Consider the following 24,569-nt stretch of genomic DNA (forward strand, 5'->3'; position numbering starts at 1 on the left):
TCCTGTCTTCCACTGCCTCCCGCAGTTTGGTCAAACTCATGCTGGTAGCTTCGAGAACACTATCCAACCATCTCGTCCTCTGTCGTCCCCTTCTCCTTGTGCCCTCCATCTTTCCCAACATCAGGGTCTTTTCCAGGAAGTCTTCTCTTCTCATGAGGTGGCCAAAGTATTGGAGTCTCAGCTTCACGATCTGTCCTTCCAGTGAGCACTCAGGGCTGATTTCCTTAAGAATGGATGCGTTTGATCTTCTTGCAGTCCATGGGACTCTTGAGAGTCTCCTCCAGCACCATAATTCAAAAGCATCAATTCTTCGGCGATCAGCCTTCTTTATGGTCCAGCTCTCACTTCCATACATCACTACAGGTAAAACCATAGCTTTAACTATATGGACCTTTGTCAGCAAGGTGATGTCTCTGCTTTTTAAGATGCTGTCTAGGTTTGTCATTGCTTTTCTCCCAAGAAGCAGGCGTCTTTTAATTTCGTGACTGCTGTCACCATCTGCAGTGATCATGGAGCCCAAGAAAGTAAAATCTCTCACTGCCTCCATTTCTTCCTCTTCTATTTGCCAGGAGGTGATGGGCCCAGTGGCCATGATCTTTTTTTTTTTTTTTATGTTGAGCTTCAAACCATATTTTGCGTTCTTTCTTTCACCCTCATTAAAAAGTTCTTTAATTCCTCCTCACCCTCTGCCATCAAGGTTGTATCATCTGTATATCTGCATATCAATTGCAAAAATAAATAAATCTGTTTCTCATTATACAGAAATACCAAATTAGTTTATACGCTGCCCATGCCTCCCTTTGCACACCCATTTAATGCCATGGAAGTTCCTCTAGAAATTAAGCCAAGCCATGTCAAGTCCAGCGGCAATAAGGAGATACTTAATTCAACTGGAGTAGTTTTTCTTTCTTGAAAAATGTGTGTCTTTCTTGTTAATGGCACTGTTAAATCTCAAACAATTAAAATGAACAGCCAAGGCCCTTTCATATCCCCTTTACTTGGCAATTTATCAAGCAAGAAATACTTTCGGGTTTATTTCAAAGGAATTTTGAATAATCAATGTGATTGTTTGCATTTTTCTTATCTGCATTCTGTATATAATCTCTGCTCCCTGGGTATTTGTCATAAATGTAGGACACTAAAAGTTGTGCCATAAAGACACATGGGAGTTGAAAGTGCATGATACAAATGTATAAAAGTATAAATGAATGAATGAATGAATTCATCCAGCCAAGCTGCTGAACAGTGAATGAAACTGGAAGAGAAACAGGGGTCATTACAGGTCACCAAGCCTATAAAAATGTTGTTAACAATTCCAAATTCTAAGATGTTTTCAGCTGAGCAAAGGTCCCAGGCTTCTTTAAAGTGCCCCTTTTGCTTGATGAACATGGGTCCCCCATGCCACTTATTGTAAACATTCATCTCTTGCAAAAAGCTCATGTGGCAACTTCAGAATATGGAGAAATAAGTTTCTGAAGGAATGGCTAGAAATTGTGGTATTTGTGTGCTTTAACTGGCATTCTAACAATCTGTATCAAGCTTGTTTAGTGTCATAACCAGTTTGTAATTATTGGGGGATATGGTGCTTTCCTAGTCAGTGGAAAATGCAACAGAAAAACAGTAACAGTTATGTCCCTGTGGGTAGCTGGCGTCGTAATCTCCAGAAATTTATGGGACTACAGATCTAATCATCCCTGATGATTGGCCATGCTGGTGGGTGCTGATAGATGTTGGCATCAAGCAACATCTGGAGGGCAACATGTGGACTACCCTTGCTGTTCGCTGCTTAAATGGGCCGTAATTCTTTTGAGTGCTATTCATGAAGTGCTAGGGCAGCATGGTGTTTGTGTCTTTCCACAAGAGAGTTGTCAGATTATTGTTTAGGTCAGTCATTAAGGGATGATTCATATGTCCATGTACTTCACTTGACTTTCAGCTCTTGTTCATTTTGAATGTATTAACAGTTTCTATTACAATGTTTTCAGTTATTGTAGTGCTACGGCTTGTAAGCTCATACTGGGAGTCATTGCTGGGGAAGAGCCACAGTATTTTCCTGCTCCAACTTTCAATAAGCTTTGAATAAGAACATAAGATTAGCAAAGTTTTGTTAAAATCACAACCAGAAAAATTAGGAAACAGTTAAGCACTTAATTATGGGACGCGGGTGGCGCTGTGGGTAAAACCTCAGTGCCTAGGACTTGCCGATCGTATGGTCGGCGGTTCGAATCCCCGCGGCGGGGTGAGCTCCCGTCTTTCGGTCCCAGCTCCTGCCCACCTAGCAGTTCGAAAGCACACTTAAGTGCAAGTAGATAAATAGGTACCACTTTATAGCGGGAAGGTAAACAGCGTTTCCGTGTGCTGTGCTGGTGCTGGCTCGCCAGAGCAGCTTCGTCACGCTGGCCACGTGACCCAGAAGTGTCTCCGGACAGCACTGGCCCCCGGCCTCTTAAGTGAGATGGGCGCACAACCCTAGAGTCGGACACGACTGGCCCGTACGGGCAGGGGTACCTTTACCTTAAGCACTTAATTGAATATGCTTCAGTATGAATAATGTAATTCTTAACTTTGGAATTCTTCTCTCCACTGCCTCCTTCCCCCATTTTCAGACTGAACGCCAGTTGAAGGTTTATGTTTTGTTTGTACTGGTCTATGAATCAAATACATTGTAGGATGCTCAATATAACTACAACAAAAAAGAAGAAAACAATATGCACTTTATTTATTTCAGAATTTATAAACTGTTCTACATTAAAACAATACCAAAATAGTGTGCAAAAATAGAACATAAAATGCAATAAAAATAAGAAAACAATGCTAAAACATGAAACCAACAAGAATTAAAAACTACAAAATAAAATGAACTAATTCATGAATTAGAAAAAAGGGAAAGTTTTCAACTAACATCAAAAACAACAGTATTAGGACTTCCATGCAAATTGTATTATAAAATCCACAAACAATCAGAAATACTTTAAAACACAGACTATTTTGTATAAGTGCTGACATGGCTTAGCCATGGAAAACTGTAGGTTTCTTTTTCTATGGGCATTTATGCTGAATGTGGATGATGTAGATCGATGGGATCAGAAGTAAATGAAGCCTGTTATAATGTTTTCACTGCTTGTGTGCTCCAGTGCATAGTGGTATGTAATTTATTTATTATTTTTTTGATTCCCAATGAAATACTGGCTCAACAACAAATTTCCTAATAGCTGTTTCTCTTTAAATAAAGACAGAAAACATACTCTCTTATTTTTTAAAAAAGAGTCTGCCATTTGGCTTGGTTTTGTTGTTTTTATCTGTTCCTGTGTAAAAATGTGATTCAGTGAACTGTGGACTGTATTTAAAACTTTTCTGACATTATAGTTACTCTGTTATTTCATAGTTAATCAATATGTTGTATAAATTGGTTTTCAGTAAAGCCATTTGTTGAGCTGGCAGATTGTTCTAAATTAAGGGAGGAAAGTCTTCTTAGAAAACTATTTTTCTAACAATTGGAAGTAGTTAGAAAAAATGAAATATTACTGAAAACATGATTGAAGTAATCTATAGTGGTGATATGAAAAGTTAGACCTCTGCCAAGGGCCTATATAAACTGCAAATATACCTCCTAGGTTAATAGTCCCAGAAGGAAATTATAAAATTCTAGAGCAAAGCTTCCGCTTGTTTGGGTATGAATATGCAATGTACCTGGGGATGCGAGTAGTGCTGTGGTCTAAACCACTGAGCCTAGGGCTTGCCGATCGGAAGGTCAGCAGTTCAAATCCCTGTGACAGGGTGAGCTCCCATGGCTCGATCCCAGCTCCTGCCAACCTAGCAGTTTGAAAGCACATCAAAGTGCAAGTAGATAAATAGGTACCGCTCCGGCAGGAAGGTAAACAGCGTTTCCGTGCACTGCTCAGGTTTCACCAGAATCGGCTTAGTCATGCTGGCCACATGACCCAGAAAAACGTTGGCTCCCTTGACCAGTAAAGAGAGATGAGTGCTGGACTTAACTGTCAGGGGTCCTTTATATTTACCTTTAGGCAATGTAAAGGGTCTGATGTAAATCTATACCTGAAGCTGTGGAGAGACAGTATCAGGCAAGATGGACCCAGTGGTCTAACTTGGTATAAGGCAGGAATAGCAGGTCAAGAGTACAGGGCCTTGAACCCATATGCATGAACAAGGAAGTCTGGAGTGGTGCCCTGGGCAGATGCCCTAGACTCTGAGCTTGCTTCCTTCCTTCCTTCCTTCCTTCCTTCCTTTCTTTGGAACATAACTAAGTTTGGTCCATTAATTTCTGTGGGTTTACTCTGAGTAAAGTTTAGTTGAATACCATCCTTTTTATTTTAAAATGCAGCTTTATTAAGTCAGATATTTAAAAAATACAAAACTAGATGAATGTCTTTTATGTTGCTCTCTAATTATTGAGAAGCAGGTAACTTGTCCTGCTTGTGATTTTAAAATTGCTTGGAAAACTGTGATTTTAATAATTGCTTGTATGTTCTGACACATGCGCACACACACAAACAGAAGGACAGCTGGGAAGGGGCGAGGAAGCATTCCTTCTCTCAAGTCTGTTCTATCATTTTTCCTAGGCACCCCTAGCCAAGGGGTTAATTCTGTATTGACAAACACGTAAACTCCCATGGTGCCCCAAATACACATGTACACACACTTCTAGCCTCTAGGCAGCTGTCCTCAGGTCTGTGCCCTGAGGAGCAGTTCTCCTAACCAGCTTATGTACCGTCATTTGACAGGGTGCGCATGTGCAGCCTGAGGCTTCTCCTACATGGAAGCCATCGCCCCTCCTGGTTCTAGGATTCAGTGGGGTAGGGAAGGGAAGGGAGTCAACTGGTGTGTCCCTCACCTGTACAGCCTTTTCCTCTTGACACTTCCTGCACTCATCTCTGACTCAGATGACACTTCCTGACACTGACATCTCTGACACTTCCTGACTCACCTCTGACTCAGATGGCTCTGACCATTACACACACACACCCGCTTCTGCCTTATGGGTGGCACCAAACCATATAAATCATTGGCTTTCTCTCCTAGGTCAATCCCCTGGCCTCTTGCCTCTGTTAGACACTGGTCAGAGTCCTTCTAGTCCCTGACATTCGTATTTGGAAAGTGGAACAAAAGGAGCTAATAAAGAAACACTAAGTTGGATTGGTATTGGTGAAAGGATGTGTTTATTAGCAAGCTCTTGGAGTAGCAAAGAAATGCTTTCTTTTTATGGCCTCTAATGGATGCAGTGTGCATCAACCTACTGCTATTTTCATTACCCTTTTTCTCTCTCTTTTAGGCAGTAGTGTGAAGTGTGAATAAAGAATGTTTTAGCTATAGTGTTCATCTCTCTGCTTGAAGACAGAGAGTAGCCTTTCAAGTTACATTTCCATCTTGTTGCCAGCTATCATTAATGCCACTTGCTCTGGTGCTCTTCAAATGTATAAGAAAGCCATTACATAACGGGCCTGTAGTAATTAGGCAGTGATAAGGAACGGGTTTCACTTTTTGACAAATACAAAATGGGCAAAAGCAAACCTTTCTTTGTTATGTTTTTCTGATTTCCTTTAGTTTTGCACTTGTGTGCTGATATTTATTTGAGAAATTCTTAATTGGTACTAAAATCCATTCATTCTGGCATAGATAATATTTGTTTTGACCTTACTGCCTTTTTTTAATTGCCTACAAAGATGCCAGTTGCAGCCTACTCCTTCCATATATCTCAAAATGATTAGGCTGACATTAATAAACTTAGCATAGTGTAAATTGGACTGCCACTATTCAGATGAGAGAAAAAGAAAAGACAGAACTTTAACCCCTAGGATCATTAAGCAAGGTTATAGAGATATGAGAATAGAATTCAACTCTACACAATAAAAAATAATGGTATAAAATGACTTCATTTTAAGTACTATGCTCTGATGGTTGTTATTCTCAAGGTTTGATATAAAAATATATAAAATACCATTGGAATGAAACTCTTCTCACTTACAAGCCTCCATGTTCAGGCATTGTCCCAGACACCATTTCCTTTGCATATAGGTGGGAGGAGGAATTGTCACTTGCAAGCACAAAAACTTGGATTTCCACTGGGTTTTCTCACTGAAAAGAGAAAATATATCCTGCGACTGAGAGGTACAAGAACTCTGGGTGCATGAATCTGATTGATTTTCTTTTTTGCCAACACAAGCATCTAACCACAATCAAAAACTTTCTTCTGCCTGGCATTGTCCTACCTGTAACCTTATCAACATTCATACACATGTTTTAACATTAAGTTGTTCCACTTCTATACTGCATGTGGGATACTCAGGTGTGGAATGGACTCCAGACGTGTTGCCCTGATTGGCACTTCTTGTGGGAAATATTCATTGTCCTATCACCAGTTGCTTAGCATTCAACTTTTTGTGTTGCAGTAGCCTCTTAGCCTGAAACGAATTACCTTGGAGGGCGGGTGTTCAACCCCTGCAAACCTCAGGGCTACCCCAAGTGTGCCGATAACTCCCTTATGTGTAAGGGTTGTGTGGTTTTGGCTACATGTTTAAGAGCAAGCAAAGACTTGAAGTAGAAAGAGGGAATTGTCATTAGGAACATTGTGTGACTGGTCTACTTGTGTGAGCAGCATAGCATCAGTGTTACCAACTCAGACAAGATCATGACACCATTTACATGTGGAGAAAACAGCTACAAATGCTTGTAGCTGTTCATTGAGAGGGTGGACTCAGGCAATGATAGCACATATGCTTTGTCTTCATGCTGTTCTATGTTCAAGCCTAGATGGGGCAGGGAAAGATTGCTGTATAAAATCATGGATACCCACTTCCAGTTATTGAAGACAATACTGAGCTAGCTAGAGTTGGTAGTATGACTCAAGTATAAGGTAGCTTCCTATTAATACCATGCGAGTAGGATGTTTTCCACAAGTTTAATATTATTATTATTATTATTATTATTATTATTATTATTATTATTATTATTATTAATATGTCAATGTCAAAAGCAATTCTATAGAAATAAACAGATTAATTGGTGTTAGTTCTTCTGTTTCTAGGAAGCAGTGTCTGAGACTACATTCAATAAAATACACAGTATAAAGTATGGTGTATTTGGGTCCCGTCCCCCCCCCCCCCCCAGAACTCAGGGAATGTGATAGAAACTCTCCCAAGCTCTTCAGCTCTCAGAATGGGAAAACATAAACAGCAGTATCCTGTTTGGTGTGGGTGTGCAGGAGATGAGGTTGATTGTACTGCTGCCAGTATGTTTTGTTTTGCTTTATCGATGAAATGGTGTTCTTGGCTACACTCATTGCCCACATTATCTTGGGTGTTAGCTATTTGTTTTTATGCAGAGGTAGATTTTGTGGTGATTGTATCTTCCTTATTGAAGGTTGAAGGTTGAATGATTTATGCGAGTGTCTGAAAAAGGAAAGGTTGTGGGGTGTGTGTATTTTTATTTTTTTAAAAAAATCTGTATATGTCTAAAATGTCTAACTATAACTTTATTTAACTAGATAACCTAGAAAATACCTGGAAACTGAAAGTTTGGATACTTTAATGGTCAGTTTCTGGTTTTATTTATATTTCCATGCTTATGTAGTTTGAAAATTGATCCATAAGGCAATCTGAATGCTTAATAAAACTAATTTTCTTGTCAGAATTATGTAGATGATACCCTAGGGGACCTAATGACCTTGTTGATATAGCCCATGACTAATGCTTCTCCAAGACTTAAGTCTAATCACAATCATAACAGTCTGAGTGAAATCTTTATCCACAGGGATCCAATCATTTGAACTTCGCCATTGCCCCCCTATAGCACATGGTAATTAGTCCTTCAAATAAGAAATTGGTTTAATCACAGTAGAACTTTCCTCTTTAATATATATTATTTCATATGTTTTAAAAGGGGGAAATAGCTAATGGCGCTATTATGGTTAGGAGATTTACTTTTCCCCTACAAGGTGAAAGCAGCTGCCCAGCACCACAAGTCAGACTGGGGTTGGAATGTTCAGGAACGAGTAGTTAGCCCTTTCCCCAGCTTCCTGATCTGGATTACCTGCCCTTATAGCTATTCATTCTGCTTTATACCTACATTTTTTTCCTTGGGGAAAATAACAGATTGAGCAGCAATTAAGGAATCAGGGAAACAATTTGAGCAGCTTGTGGTTACGCTGACCTTTGTGGGTGGGGGAAACACAGGAAATCTTATCACAAGTTTCCTGATGTCACATCTAGCTTGGCCCTTAGATTTGCATTTTTAGAGAAAGTAGGACTAAATATTGGAACAAATTCTGACTTTTTTTGGCCAATATTTCCCACAGTACATATGTTGAAAGTATTTCCATGCATGCAATGGGGAATATTTTCTTAGAAACCATCATGTCTTCAAGGAGACACTTTGGAAAGATCTCAGGGGTATGTGAACCTACTGATGAAAGACCCTATTAACAGAATGCTGCCTTCAGAGCTTTAGCTCTTACACCTGTGTCATATGAACAACAATGAATGGACTATTTGCTGCTTAGAAGACTATCTGTAGTCCCCTGTGTAGATATAATAAGACGATCCCTTCAACCTTTCCAATGTGTGTTCAGTGAAACTAATTGACTATCAGTATTTATAGAATGGAAATAGGCGTTAAAACTTTTGCATAAATCAGATTAAGTTCATTTTATATATGCTCGGACCATCGGCTGTGGGCAGGCTGAGACCCTACCTGCCCGCGGACTGTCTCACCAGAGTGGTGCATGCTCTAGTTATCTCCCGCTTGGACTACTGCAATGCGCTCTACGTGGGGCTACCTTTGAAGGTGACTCGAAAACTACAACTAATCCAGAACACGGCAGCTAGACTGGTGACTGGGGGCGGCCGCCGAGACCACATAACACCGGTCTTGAAAGACCTACATTGGCTCCCAGTACGTTTCCGAGCACAATTCAAGGTGCTGGTGTTGACCTTTAAAGCCCTAAACGGCTTTAAAGCGTCTCCACCCCCATTGTTCTGCTCGGACGCTGAGGTCCGGCGCCAAGGGCCTTCTGGCAGTTCCCTCATTGCAAGAAGCAAAGCTACAGGGAACCAGGCAGAAGGCCTTCTTGATAGTGGCGCCCGCCCTGTGGAACGCCCTCCCACCAGATGTCAAAGCGATAAGTAACTACCTGACATTCAGAAGACATCTTAAGGCAGCCCTGTTCAGGGAAGTTTTTAATCTGTGATATTTTAGTGTATTTTTGGTTTCCCAGAGTGGCTGGGAAAACCCAGCCAGATGGGCGGGGTACAAATAATAAATTACACACCCCTAAGTTTCTAATTGCAAGTTAGCCATCTTGTAATAATCAGAAGCATCCCATTTGTGCATTGTTATCCTCATAAATACTTCAATGGGTTGGGATGTAGAATGAGCTTTTGCACATGCTCAGAACATGATTTTAATTTAATTATTGTCCAAGTCAAGGACACTAATCATTGCTAGTACAGAGCTGATCATACATGCTTCTAAACGTTTATTTTTAAGATTCCAGGGATCTATAGCCAAGCATAAGAAAGCTTCTAACGCTTGCAACATGAGAGTTCTGCAATCCCTAGAGCTTATCTGGAACCAACCACAGGGAAGACTCTTGACTCATCTTAGTTAAATAATTTAATTTACACAGCCTTTGTGGAACCACGTGTTTGACCTCACCACCATAATCTAAAAAAGTCAAGGAATTAGGGATTTGGGATGGGCAGGAAAAGAGAGCAGGAAAAGATGTTCTGCCTAAGATTCAGCATAGTCAAATGGCTAAGCTTCATCTTGCTTGGTCAGACAACACGAGATAATGCACATTTCCAGGGCCAGCAATTTCACTGGCTTTGCTCACTAGAGATTTTAAAGCCCACCCTGTGATGGCTACCAAATCTGTGATAATTATGCAGGGATTTTGGCAAAAGCAGATGGCGTTTTGAAGGATAATTGAAACCAGTAAGGCAGTATTATAAGATGTAGGAGCTAGGATTTCATAAAAGTTCAGGCAGGGGAGCTGACAGCCTATTCAAATTCTTAAGAACTGCAGGGAAAGAATTCGAGCTCCAAGGGGCCACCACTTGCTACCTTGTACTGAACAGGAAGGTCAACTTCCCACTCCATGGGATAGGATGCAATAGCAGACAGTCATGGGAACTGAGATCTTAGAGCATTCAAGTGGAGCTCTTAAAGGGCTTAATTCCCTTTATTTGGGCAAGCAGTAATATCTAATGGCAACCATTTGAGCCTGGAGAGAACTCTTGGGGGGAAAATATGCGTACCACCCACGCTGAGGTCTCTGAATAACACTGTAATTTAAAGAGCCAGTTTCAAGCTGACCAGAGGAAAGTTTTTCCATCACCAATTTTGATGCATTTTAAAATGCCTTTTTCAAAGAGTCTCTGCAGTACAAATGTTAAAAATGGATGATGTGTAGATCAAACACAAAATATTCAATTATGCCTTCAGTTTATGATTTTGTCTGTTCTGTCATTTCAAGCAGGGGTTGGGCTTACTGTGAGAATGCAAATTAGAGTAAAATTCAACCAAGGACTCTGTTTTCATCCTCTTTTCTTATCCTGGCATCTTCAGGTAGAACTGAGAGAGACCCTCACTTGAAACTCTGGGGTCACTATCAGTCAGTGCAGACAATACTGAAGTAGATGGACTAATGGTACCTAGGTTCCTATGTACATTATTTGGTGTAGCCATTAGATTAGTCCCCGTCCCCCCAACTCCCGTTGTCTTCCCCTGTTGTCTTTTCTTTTTTTGGGGGGGGGGAGTGAGAAAAAAGTTGGAGAAGGGAACTGTGCATAAACCTTCTTTTTTTTTGTAGCATAGTTTTGTATTTATATTCTTCTTTAAACTCTTTAACATGGAGAACTGTGCATATTCTGGCATGCTATCTAGCAGAGCCTGTTAGCCCATGAGGCAGACTGAGGCAACCGCCTCAAGTGGCAGAAGCCTACAAGTTAGTGGCGCTTGTAGGTGTCCCACCCAACCCGCTGCCTCTGCAGTTGTGGAGAAGTGGCATCAGCAGTGGTGGCAGTTTCCTGTGAGATTTCTGGTTTCTGCTGCGTAACCTAGATAAAGCAGGCTTCATGGGGGTGGTAGAATTGTGACACCTTCACATTTTGCCTCAGGCAGCAAAATGGAACATACTGCCCCTGGAAACAAGTAATATTAAATTGTAAGCATGAAGAACATGTCCTTACATTAAAAATTAACTTGTGTTCAAAGCTGCTACATCCTTTAGCAGGATGAAAGAAAATGATTTTGCCCCTGAATGATATTGAGAATATATACATGAACACATTAATCTGACAGCTCTTAAAACAAAAGCTCAAACACTTGCTATGTAAACCAGACAAAAGAAGAGTTTGTTGTGTGGTTGTAGAATATTCTGCAAACATTAAATAATGATAGAGTGGATTCTCTGGAATGTTTTCATGCAGAACTTGCCAAGAGAGCTTTTCCTTTCCCAGAAGCAATTTCCCCTTCAGCTATTTCAATACTGATTTTATACAAAATATTTGTTTTCCTATATAGTAGTCCTCATCCATCACTGGAGACAGTGCTTGAGGTGGCATTAACTCAGAGTGCACTTTGTTACATTCCAAATATTATTATTATTATTGCATATCTTTGTTTTGAAGATGGTTTTTGAAGCTAAAATCCTGGACCGGGAAGCTTTTAGATGCAAGAAGGCTTTTATGGGGGTGAAGTGGGGGTTCTTTCACTGCCCATTTATCTGCTCCTGAAAGTTGGGGGGGGGGGGGCTTCCACAGCAGGATTGAGTGGAACGTGAAGGGCTGCATTTGCAAAGAAAAGTGCTTGTGAATAAAGCAAGTCCTTTTTAAAAGGCCAGTGCAATGCAACTGAGCTGAAAACAAGTAAAGCTGTTTTACAGCATTGCTGTACTTGTGTGACTTCAGAGCTAACAGTTTTATACTTTTTTTATTTAAAAAGGGGTAAAGAAAAAGTAAATTGTCTAAATACAACTACTAAAAATAGATGTTAATATGTTTGGCTTAGGAAGAGCTTGTATTATTATGACATGGCACTGGTTTTGATTTTGGCATGCAGAACTAATTTAATTCAAATAAAGATAAAAGTCTTTAAGTGTCCTTAGAGCCTGTTATTTATGATGTGTTTAGAAGTTTCAGGTGTTTCAACAATCACAGTGAAGGCAAAAAGAAAGGGACTAGGTAGACTGATTGAGGCAGACACAAGCTCAGTTCAGAGTTGTGTGTAGAAGCTTGAGATGTTAACTGGACTGGAGGTGGTTGAGAGGCAGAGGAAAAGCAAATGTTTTGAGCCCTCAGTTGCTTCTATTGCAGACAGAAGAGAGTTCTTCACTGTGAAATCTACGCCGTAGATACATGGTTCTTCTGGATGTCCTCTGTGCCAGAAAAAGGGGTAGTTCTTCTCTCAGAGGCTGCCAGTCAAAGTGACTCTGGTCCTCTGTACAGTGGCAATGTCAATGTTAAGCGTTTTCAGCTCATGGCCAGTGATGGCCATCTTCTACATATGTAATGCTTAGGAGACCTAGCAGGCTGTAAGTCTATACCCTTCTTTAATAAAGCAATAGAATTGATCACTCTGGTGTTTAAGGCATCATTCTTCTGTATACCTGCACCTAACCACTCCCACAAGCCCTCTGTTGGGCCTACGGTTCAGAAAAGTTGTTGACCTGCCACAGATTAGTGGACAAGCCAGGACACATGGTCCTGATGTTCCAGCTTGCTAGGTGGAAGAGAATTGGTTTCTTTTCTGTTTTGCTTGTGCAGTTGTTCAGTCCTGAGCTCCAAGCACCCACTGAAGCAGGTGGACAGTGGTGGGTCAACACTTTATTGACTGGCGGCTGCCAGGCTTAAGGCGGATTGTGCCCAGTACGTTTCTGGGCACAATTCAAAGTGTTGGTGCTGAACTTTAAAGCCCTAAAAGGCCTCTGCCAGTATACCTGTAGGAGCGTCTCCACCCCCATCGTTCTGCTCAGACACTGAGGTCCAGCGCCGAGGGCCTTCTGGTGGTTTCCTCACTGCGAGAAGAGAAGTTGCAGGAAACCAGGCAGAGGGCCTTCTCAGTAGTCGCGCCTGCCTTGTGGAACGCCATCCCATCAGATGTCACAGAAATAAACAACTATCAGACTTTTAAAAGACATCTGAAGGCAGCCCTGTTTAAGGAAGCTTTTAATACTGGATGAATCATTGTATTTTAATATTCTTTTGGAAGCCACCCAGAGTGGCTGGGGAAACCCAGCCAGATGGGCAGGGTATAAATAAATTACTATTATTATTGTTATTTTTATTAACCTGACCAGTGAGACACAATGATTTCTCCCACCAACAAAGACAACATAGGACTTGTACCGTATTCCATTCAATTTGAGCTTATAACTCATAACTGCTGCCTCCTGCATTGATTTTGCTATGTTTGCAGCACCAAAGTGACCTCACCAGGGCAGTATGTATGGAGGTCTTGGGCCACCCAGATGACACCCCCCCCCCCCGGCTTGGCCTTATTGATGTGGTCCAAAGGAAAAGAAAGAAATACATTTAGCACCACCTTGACTGCAGGAGTTGCCAGAAGGAGGCAATACAAGACACTATCCACCTGCCTTAAGGACTCCACTCTGGATTTGTGTGCAGTTTACTGCCCAATGCAACAAAGTCTGCAAAATGTTTCTGTATTACTAGGGCCTTTTCCTTAGACAAACTTTGCCCACAGTGACAAGCCTGTGAGTGAGTTGTCCTACACCAGATACTTGCAGCTGTATGATCCATTGGAAATATTGTCTTTGTTGATGGATAAGATTTAGCTCGGTGTTGCCATTGATTGTCTGGGATCAAACAGTTGTGATGCTGGAGTACCACAATTGCCTTCTTTTTAGTTTATAACAACTGCAATAGGCTCCACTCTTTATTAGAACGTTGGCAGTGTGGGAGATGGGTAATTAAGCTCTTCCTCCTCACACCGTTTCTATCACTTGCCAAAAAAGAAGAATGCTGCCCTTTATAGTATGTGTAGATATATTTCACTTTCAAGGAGGAACAGATCAAACTCCACTTCTCCCAATCAAAATTGGACCTTCCCTGTGCTTCTCCATCCAAAAGTTGGGAGATCCAAGCAATATCCTGTGGCATCACATCTTCTTTATTCTTCCGTCTAGTTGAAAGTAAATATAATATGACATAGAGGATTATAACAACAATAACAGAGGATGAAAACAATGGATGACAACATTCGTACCTATTGAGAGGTGTACCTGCTAACCTGGAGACCTAGTTAGTTTATTCCTGCATAACCCATACGTAAATAAAAGTAAAAAGAATGTAGTATTACAAAAAAATCTAAAAGTAGCAGATTTTTAAAAAGCATCTTGAAAACAGAATTAATTTTTCACATTTAAAAGGCTTAGGAAAATGAAATGATCTTTGGCCTGTATTGAAATGCTATTAAGGTAGGCACCAAGGGGAGTCTTCCCAGCCACTCCACAAATGAGGTTCTACTCACGGGCACCAATACTGAGAAGGCCCTCTCCCCACAATATCCACTGCAACTTGTGCATCTTCTAGGACTATATTGTATCAGTGAAAAGGGGAACTATCAAAACTGAGCTTAGAGGAATTCTGGGGAATCCTTGTTAAATATAAGCCATGTTCATATTTCTTGCTAATGAGGTAAGCCAGTGAGACAACACAAAATGGAGCCTACTGTTTTCTGTAGGCTACTGCTTACTTTATGTATCAATATCTGAAAGATTGATTTTTAGCACTTGCAAATTAGCTTCCCCAGCAACCAGTTTAGGAATCTTTATATTGCAGCACTTAGATACTCTAATTTTCATTTGCTGTGAAGAGGAAATTTCAACATCACGGAGAAACATTATATAATAGTGATGCCAAAGTGCCTCATCATGAGCCATAGCTATTAAGAAGTAGGCAGAGAGGAAGATGCACAGAATCAAATGAAATACCATCTTGAACAATAATACGCTAAAAGATACTAGCTCTAGAGCAATACTTGAAAGTTTCCTGGTGATTTGTTTTTGAAATGCTTATTTAAAATGCATTGTCAGAATTTACATAAATTGGGATAATAGTTGGATGTCATTTTAAACATATTTATTATGTTTACTTCTTTGAAACCACTTATAAATATTTCATTCCAAATCTGTGTTTTGTGTCTTGCTTGCTGTTTGGTTTAGTGTGTCTGGGAAAAGATACTCTGACTCATTTTGTGTTACATTTTTAATCATATCATTTAGAAACTTGGTTGAAAACATTTTCTTCATAATGATTTGTCCAATGATTGATCCTTTGTCCTCTAGAAATACATTAACATACAATAATTCTTATTTTAACAATCTCTGTGTGTATCTGTGGGGCAAAATTAGCAAATATTTGTTGGACTTGTGGTATCTTGTATGAACTACTACAACAGAGGGATGTGAAAATCCAGGAATTTTGTAATACTGAATTATTTACTAGAGAACATGGATTGTTCAGCCAGAAATACAGATTTTGCTACTGGACAGCTGTATACTTTAACATAATGGTTGAATTTGATTTTTGACATTGATTCGTATCTTTTATTCACTTCCTTGGGGTAAGAAACAGAAGGGGAAGGTAAAGGAAGGAAGGAAGCAGTGAGGATAGACATAGACTTGGGGAAAAGCTAATGACTGTGCTAAGTGAAGTGTTGAATTCTATACTCTCTTATCTAGAGAGTATCACCTTTTCTTACATGTCTACATGTGTGGAAAACCAAGGAAGGTTTTGCTGGTGGTTTATGCAAGGGATGGAAAACCTGTGGTCCTCTGGATGATCTCTGTTTCCTGTCAGCCCTAACCAGCTTGGCCACTGATCATGCATGATGAGAGTTGTGGTCCAGTAACATCTGTAGGACAGCATGTTCCTCACATCTGATGCATTCATTCATAGAATCAAAGAATTGTAGGGTTGGAAGGGACCCAAAGGATAATCTCGCAGAATCATCTCGCATAACTTGTTATTGAGAAACCTATGGTATGTCTTAGTAATCGCAGCATCCTTTTCTAAGTGTTCAGAGATCGACTGCTGAATTATCTGTTTAAGGATCTTTCCTGGTATCATATCAAGCTCACTTTTTTCACCTTTTAGAAGATGGGGACAACATTTGCACACCTCCAGTTTGCAGGGACCTCACCTGTTCTCCAAGAAATCTCAAAGATTATAGACAAAGGCTCTGAAATTACATCTGCATACTGTTGATTAAAATGATGTGTGATGCTGTTGTCTGCTGCATATACCATATGAAAAGAATTCATAGCCCTTCCTTCTTCCTTTATTAGAAATTCCCAGCTAAAACTGTTAAACTTTATACCTTACACTTTTTAAGTACTGTATGCTTAAGGGAATTGAAAGGCCAAGGGGCACCTTGATTATTTAGAGTAGATGATATTAGTGTGACAAAGTAGCTTGGAATCTATCCAGGTTTCACATTAGGGCACATTTCTTTTTATATAGATCTATGAACTGTTATAGATAAGAGAATAGATACTACAGGATCACAAATAAGTGAGCATAATATTAAAATTCCTGCAACTTGTGCCTGAGAAATACAGATGCTGTGGTTGATTCTTTGCCTGTTTCATTCAGCTGGTGTTTATGGCAGTTGATTTGAATAACCCCTGAACTGATCATATACTGCTCAACTGTCCTGATTTAAGCAGGACATCCCGGAATTACAGAAGCCATTCTTGGCTTATGGTTGGACCCAAGAATCGCCTGGTTTTTGGTCCTATGCTCTGGTGTGAGTCAGCTGGCTGTCGTGAGAGCTCGGGACCAAAAAAACAAGCATCCTGATTTGGATCCCCTGTATGTTGGGAGCATATGGAATCATGGGGTTCTCAATAATCACTTAAGGGACAAAGCAATACCTTTTTCTCAGGAACTCATAAAATATTCAATACTATATATATACTGGATGTTTAAATAAGACTTTCAAGCATAACATTTAAACTGACATTGTCCCTCTGAAAGCCAGCTTATTTTCATGGTTACATGTTACATTTCTGGCGACTGTTATCAAATTGTTTTTAAAATTGGTAAGTTATGATGTTAACCTTCTTGGATTCATTCTGTAAAGGTGGGGTGTGAATGTTTAAAATAATAAAAATAATCTCTGCAACATAGATATAAAGATTTCCATTCTAAATTCTGTTGACACCCATCAACAGAAGACATACATTCTGCCTATTTGTCAAATGACAACATTGTTATTTGACAAATCCCACCAATTTACGCTGTTTAAATTCACAGTATCTCACTACTTGTTTTACCTTAGTTACTACAAGTTACTACAAGTAAATAATGTTACAATGCTAAATGCAAGTGAGTAGTTAAAAGCCTCAGTCCTTTAACCAACCAAATGGAAAATATGTTGAAAATAAAACAGGGTGTTGGTATAGTGACCACCTTGTATGCATGAAACATGCATCGATTTGTTTTCTTTTGGCCTATATATTGACCTCCCAAGAAGGACTCAGAGAGATATTAAGAAATAACTATTAATAGCCAGTCAACAGAAGGGTAATGAGTTTGACAGACTGGGTATTATGGGAACAGACTAGAGATTTTGTTAATATTTTAAAAATGCTGTTGCATTTGTCCTTGGAAATGTACTTTTTGGTATAATGCCAAAGCAGTAGTGGTATTTCATTAGTGCCATTTAGGACAAATGATCACTGATCTATATGTTTAATTTTCTACCTATAACTAGTCACATTCAAGTTGTGAGCTCGAGAAAACTGGCAGCCCCCATAATGCCTTCAAGTGCTAACTGGACAGGGAAGTGGTGATGCAGAGGAAGTGCTGCAGGTCAACAGCATAGTGTGGGAAATTGGTCTTTAAATTTCCTATCCACATGCTTATCCGCAGCCCTGAACCTGTACACTTTCACAGCTGGGATTTTTTAGAGCTTTTCTTCTAACTCTGTAACAGAGTGTCAGGGCTAGGTGCTCTGTGGTCTGGACAGTGAGATCAAAATCTAAGTGCTGTAGCAATGTAAGTTAGTGGCCAAGGTCTAGGAGGTGAGTAAAGCTGCATAGCCAGTCCCCAACTTCAACAATACAGCAAGTCTGGCAGAGTTTAATTATTTTGCTCTGGAGCCAATTTCCTACCCATTTGAACAGAAGGGGCCTTCATTAGAAAGGGGGCCTTCCTATCTTCAGAGGTATTTTTTTAGTTTTAATTCTGCTACTGCTAAAAAGTTATGTTGAATTGGCTCCAGAAATGTGACTTTGGAAGAAATTCTGGCAGTGGTAGAGTTCTATGAAGTGTTGTTCAAGAGCTAGCTACACACACACACACACAACTTTCTTCTGTCACCTGCGCAACCTGAAAATCTGCTCTTTGAGGCTGGTGTACCCTCTAGAACAGCATAGCATGTGGCAAGAGTTTTGCAACAGAAAGGGGGAATTGCTGAAAATTGGGAACCCTCTTTGCACAAATGGAAATGACTTCTGTTCATGCAACAACACCTTTAGTTCCAAGGTTTTGTCTTGTATTTGCAGCTTTTTATTGACGGTATTTTGACAAGAGTATTTTACTGTATTTTATATGCATTTTGTTAGCCTCTTTGAGGACTTTTACAAATTTCCTAAATAAACTAGACAATGTGTAAAAGAGCAGAAATAAACAAATAGATAAGTTAATTGCTTTTGAAAACTCAAAAAAACAGGACCAACTTGACATTTAAAGGATAATGATGATACCAGGTGAATATGTCTAGCATATGTACACAATGAAAGAGTTGTATTCCTGCTCACTTGGGAATGAATGAATGAATGTGATATTGAGAATATATTCTGTGCACTATATTATTGCTAGCTACAAATTTTCAAAACCAATTCTTGTCTATCATGGAAGTTCTACAATATAAGCAAGCAAAGTAGAGAGACTACTAGTTTGTGCTTGTATTCATCTTTTAACAGAGGTGAGGGAGGGTTATCTCTGCCAAAAAAAAAGGTTTGAAAGATGGTGGTAGATTCTACTATCAAAACAACTATGAAAACAAATATCTGTCATTCATTTTTGCAAACAAAATGTAAGGAATACATCATGTATTATTTGCAGTTACTAAAGTATTGCAGCTGAAGATAGCAAAATAAAAAATTGGTGCAACTGAAGTTTATTGTTGCAGTGAAAAGTGAGCTATTACCAGCAAATTGATTTTGCTGTATAAAATATGTATACTCTAATCATAAGTGATGGCATTACAAAGTAAAGAAATGTAAAGGAGGGTGTATAATGGCTTTAAAGTTCTTAGTCTAGTATAGCCCCACTAATGGGCTCATTTAGAGGTTTCTTGATTCTATAGAAGTCTTCACTTACTATTATGCTGCCTTTTCAAACCTTGAAGATAAACAAATGAGCTGTTTGAGACATATAGAAGACAAAATAGTTAAACATATAACAGAAACCCTGAATAAAGATTCAGATTGTATTTTAAAAATGTCGCTGATGATATATTTTGTGCTGTTACATAAAATCATTCTATTCTAATCTTTCACATACTTTTAGAATAAAATGAGTGTAATAACTACTATGTATTTGATGGGGAAAAAGGGACGCGGGTGGCGCTGTGGGTAAAACCTCAGTGCCTAGGACTTGCCGATCGTATGGTCGGCGGTTCGAATCCCCGCGGCAGGGTGAGGTCCCGTCTTTCAGTCCCAGCTCCTGCCCACCTAGCAGTTCGAAAGCACCCCTAAGTGCAAGTAGATAAATAGGTACCGCTTTATAGCGGGAAGGTAAACGGCATTTCCGTGTGCTGCGCTGGTGCCGGCTCGCCAGAGCAGCTTTGTCACGCTGGCCACGTGACCCGGAAGTGTCTGCAGACAGCGCTGGCTCCCGGCCTCTTAAGCGAGATGGGCGCACAAGCCTAGAGTCGGACACGACTGGCCCGTACGGGCAGGGGTACCTTTACCTTTTTATTTGATGGGGATGTACAGTATTAAGATGAACAACACAGAGGTACATAATGAAAATAGAGATAAATTCACCTTCCCACCTCTATGAATTTCCATATCCTTGGAGACCTAATTGTGGGATGCTTCTAAAGCTTTGGGATAAGCCAAGGCACCCATACCTGCATCGGCCATGAGGTTGTGCATATGCAAGGCAAGCATGTTTTTGCTTAGCTCTTTCCTGCCCAAAGACACAAACAGATGGGCTTCTGCTTCAGTGGTACCTAAAGGCTCGTCCACACTTTTTCAGCTGCTTTCCATATTCTTACTCTCTGTTTTGTGCTGTCAATTCCTGATCCACAAGAGGACCTTTCCTCTCATTCCATGACTGCTAAGCTGACTCAGGAGTCTTTAGTGAGGTGCCTTTTTTAAAGTCCATGTATGCTATGTCAGCTGGATCACCTGTATCTATATGCTTCAAAGAACTCTAATAGGATAGTGAGACAGGACTGGCTCTTGCAAAATCTACAGTGACTCTGCTTCAGCATGGCTTGTTCTTCTGTATGCTTAGTTATTTTATCTTTAACAATACTTTCCATCAGTTTTCCAAGGACAGATGCTAAGATGAAATGTTTTCTTCATTTTTACCTCCTCTTGTCAAAAGACAGTATTTGAGTACTGAAGGTGAATTAAACTGGAAAGTCAGCTTTGTATTAGGAAATACAGTGGTACCTCGGGTTAATAACTTAATTCGTTATGGAGGTCTGTTCTTAACCTGAAACTGTTCTTAACCTGAAGCACCATTTTAGCTAATGGGGCCTTCTGCTGTCGCTGCGCCGCTGCTGCACGATTTCTGTTCTCATCTTGAAGCAAAGTTATTAACCCGAGGTAATATTTCTGGGTTAGCGGAGTCTGTAACCTGAAGCGTATGTAACCTGAGGTACCACTGTACAAGATATTAGATTCTTTTTTACATGAGAGGGATCTTTTAGCCTCTGGTTTTGTTATATACTGCCTGGATGACTATTGTAGTTCTTTATTGTATTTGCTTATATAGCTTTTAAATCATCATTATTAGATGAATGTTGCGAGAGCCAGTGTGCTGCAATAGTTAGTGGTAGGAGTCCTCATGTTCAAATCCCCATACAGTAACGGGGTGGGGAGTGGTTGCAGCGTGGCACAGGGAGCAACATTGGGCAGTTGGCCAACAGTTGGGGGATTCCCCAAGCTGGCCACTTTGCTGGGCAGACTTTCCCACTGGCCAGTGTTTCTGTTTGGGCCCTGTTCACTGGGGAGGGGTTGCCGTTAGTGAGTCCTCAAGGGGAGAGGGGTGAGAAGCAAGGATGTCTACTTAAGCTCCATTCCTTGGAGGAAAGACAGAATATAAACGAATTGTTAACATCCATCTGTCTCGAGAGACAATGGAGTGCACCTACAGGGGTGAAGTCAAACTACTGCATTAGCAGCACCAAAGTGCCCAGAGCACAAGCCTGGGCAGTGTGTATGGAGGTCCTGGAGCTGCCCAGATGACAAAACAAGACCCCCTTTCAGCCTTATTGATGTGGTCCAAAGGAAAGCAGAGCACTACTTTTGGCATCACCTTGTCTGCAGGAGTTGCTGGAAAGAGGCAGACAAGGCACCATCCAACAATCTTAAGGATTCCACTCCAGATTTGTATAGGGTTTACTCTATATGGCCTTTTCTTCTTCTGAACGTATCTCACAAGGCAGCAGAGGTTTAGGATCAGAGTTTTTCTTCTGCTAGATGGACTACCATGCCAGGTTGATGAGCCCCATCTGCCGCTATAGATGGAATAAATAATAACAAAAAACACACTTTATTTTCTGGGGGAATTAAATAAATTATTATGTAACTTTAATTGCCAAAATATTGCATTCATACAAAAAATGTTTAATTAGCTATGTTATTTGATAATGCTCAGATTATTTCTTTTCTCTTCTGCAGTTGTGACTCTGAAAACAGATACCTTGGTAATCCACTCAGGGGAACATGCTACTGTAAGTATTCGTATAATTCATTGCCCTTTGATGTTGCACATTAAATAATATGCATGTTAACTCCTGACTGAGGACCATTAGTTATCATTTCATTTGTGATGTGTATTTCATCTAGTAATATATTAGTCAACTGCATCGTGGAGTAATGGATCTGGAAATTTAGTAGACCTGGGTTTAATTCTGTCTCGGGTATAGCTGAACCTTAGACAAGCGAGTTTCCCTCAGCCTAATCATACTGCAAGATGATTTTGAGGGATAATCCCATGTACACTATTCTGAATTCCTAGGGAAGGGCAAGAGACACTTGTGAAAAGCAAAATCTTTATCTTAGGGCTTTTCCATACTTACTCTTACTCCACTCTTTCCAGGCACTGTCTGTGCTTTAAAGCTCCATGTCTGAACACATTTGCGGGGGGGGGGGGGTCTGGAGCTTTCCCCATGAAAACACACTCTTTAAAGTTCAATTGGAGCAAATGGCAATCTGTAGAAAACCCAAATTGATGATTGCTCTGATTGAGCACAAAAGAGTAGGTTTTCACAGGGAAACTCTGGGGCAGAAGCAAAACAAAAAACCAGACACACTCAAATGTGGAGCTTTTAAGTGTGGACCTGTGCCTGGAAAGAGCAAGGCAAAAGGTAAGTATGGATAAGCCCTTATTTGTTATTGCGATTGCCCTGTGTGTGAAATTAGTATAGTTCTCAGTGTAAATAGAATAAAAGTGGGAAATAATACCTGGCTCACCTCTACCAATGAGGTTAATGCTGACCTGGAATTTATAAAGGTAGTAAGAGATAGCTTTCTGTATCTTGCTATATTAAATGACAGTAGTGCTAGATGTATGTAGCTTTTGTTAATTTTATTTAAGCTTGTTAGATAAAATTCAAAACTTGCACAAAGTTTTAAAAAGAAAACCAAAGCATCAGCCAGATATTGTGTAAAGTATGCAAATTAAGCAGCGTTAAATAGTTTAGAGAATGTCAATAAGGTCTAAACAGTGATAGCCACAGAATCTGTTTTCTTTCTGTAGATATTCTGGTTTTCTGCAGATTTATTTTGCCCTCTAAAAATAAATGTAGACAAATTTATGTGATGAACAAGATGTGACACCAATAGAACTGTGGGTTCTGGACACCTACAAGGAAGGTCTTATTCATTATTATTTTCTAGTAGCTCTGTTTCATAAATCTTCTTTGCCTGAGAAAAATTGTGCCATATCCAGATAGTCTTTCACCTCTAAATAACCAGAGCTATTTTTCTTCTATCAGGTTTTTAAATAATGTAAAGATTTGCTAGTGTTGCACTGATACCGTATGCCAGTTGTTAACCTTAACCCAATAGTGTGAATAAATTCTGAATTCTTGCATTCATTTATATGCCCTCTTGATGCTTCATTAACCAGATCTTTGTTCTCTTGGTGTTAGTACTCTGGCAGCAAGAAAAGGCATGTTGAGTTTCACTGGGGGGCGGGGGATACCTTAATGGTGGAACCCTTAGGATGGACCTCATTGATTTAATGGGGGCTCTTCGCTCTTTTTAAAGTGCCTAAGGATGACAGGCTAATTGGTTTGTTTGTTTCTATATCAAGAGTGACTTTTCAATTCACAGATAATTTAATGGTCCAAAATTTTCACTTAATGGTCCAGAGTTTCTGCAGTGGAGCATTTAAAAAAGAGGAACCATGAATTTATATATAATTATAATGAAGTTTATCAAGTGCATATGGTCATATATGCGTGTGCACACAATTTTTATTACATGAGGAAACATATTCTATCCAATTGTTCCATGTTGCTCCCTAATGCTAGACTTTGTGGGAAGCTGTTCACATTTGTAGAGATGCAGTCCCCGTCCTATAGAAATAAAAGGACACACTCCCTTTGATCTTAATGGATTAGTACTGAGGTCATTAATGTGTCTTTGCAGTACATTCAATGAGCACAGAAACCCACAGTTCAGGGGGCAATTGCTGGAGACAGAGCAAGTACCTAGAGCAGGGGTTGAGCACGCTGACCAACTGAAGTCACCGAGGAGTCTAGTTTGTCAACCACCAGTTGCCCAGAGTGAGGAAATGCAGGATACCTTTCTATATAATATGCCGTGATTCAGAAATGACTCTCTAGAATCAGCTGGTTTCTAGGACCAGGGGGATTTTAGTCTCTGGTGTTATTAACTCATCTTGAATTGCCTTCAACTCTTTTACTGATCAGTGGCTCTGATGGGTGGTGCAGGGAATTGAAAATTGGTGCCTAATCCATGTAGATACTGGTGTAAGTTCCATGGTGCATGGCAATCAATAAAAGTTCCTTAGCATCAAGAAAAGTGTGCTATTAACATCCACTTTAATGCAAAGTGAACATGATGTTAGCCTGCTCATTGAAATTATAGTAGCATCATGCTGGAAGTAAGACACCCACACCCATGTGACTCATGTTGCAATTTAACACAAAATGGGAAATAGTAACATGTATTATAAACCCCATGAAACCAAATGAAACCCTAAAAGCATTCGTATGAGGGTTTGAGTTAAGGGAGAAGGTTTTACCCCCGTCAAGCATTCCATACATATCTAAAACTTCTTGTGAGATATTCTAGAGAAACAAAAGGAAGTATT

The 24,569-nt window shown here is 40.0% G+C and overlaps 1 protein-coding gene across 2 annotated transcripts in view; it reads left to right on the plus strand.

The window, feature by feature from the left end:
* The window catches only part of ATRNL1 (attractin like 1), a 475,922-nt gene that overhangs the window by 153,626 nt on the left and 297,727 nt on the right, over positions 1–24,569 (plus strand). For both annotated transcript variants that reach the window (XM_083441068.1, XM_083441069.1), the window contains exon 21: positions 21,905–21,957. In XM_083441068.1, coding sequence (XP_083297194.1) covers positions 21,905–21,957 — 53 coding nt within the window. The remainder of the gene's footprint in view (positions 1–21,904; positions 21,958–24,569) is intronic.

The sequence above is a fragment of the Podarcis tiliguerta genome (genome assembly GCF_965153285.1).
Source record: "Podarcis tiliguerta genome assembly, chromosome: 5".
Lineage (NCBI taxonomy): Eukaryota > Metazoa > Chordata > Lepidosauria > Squamata > Lacertidae > Podarcis > Podarcis tiliguerta.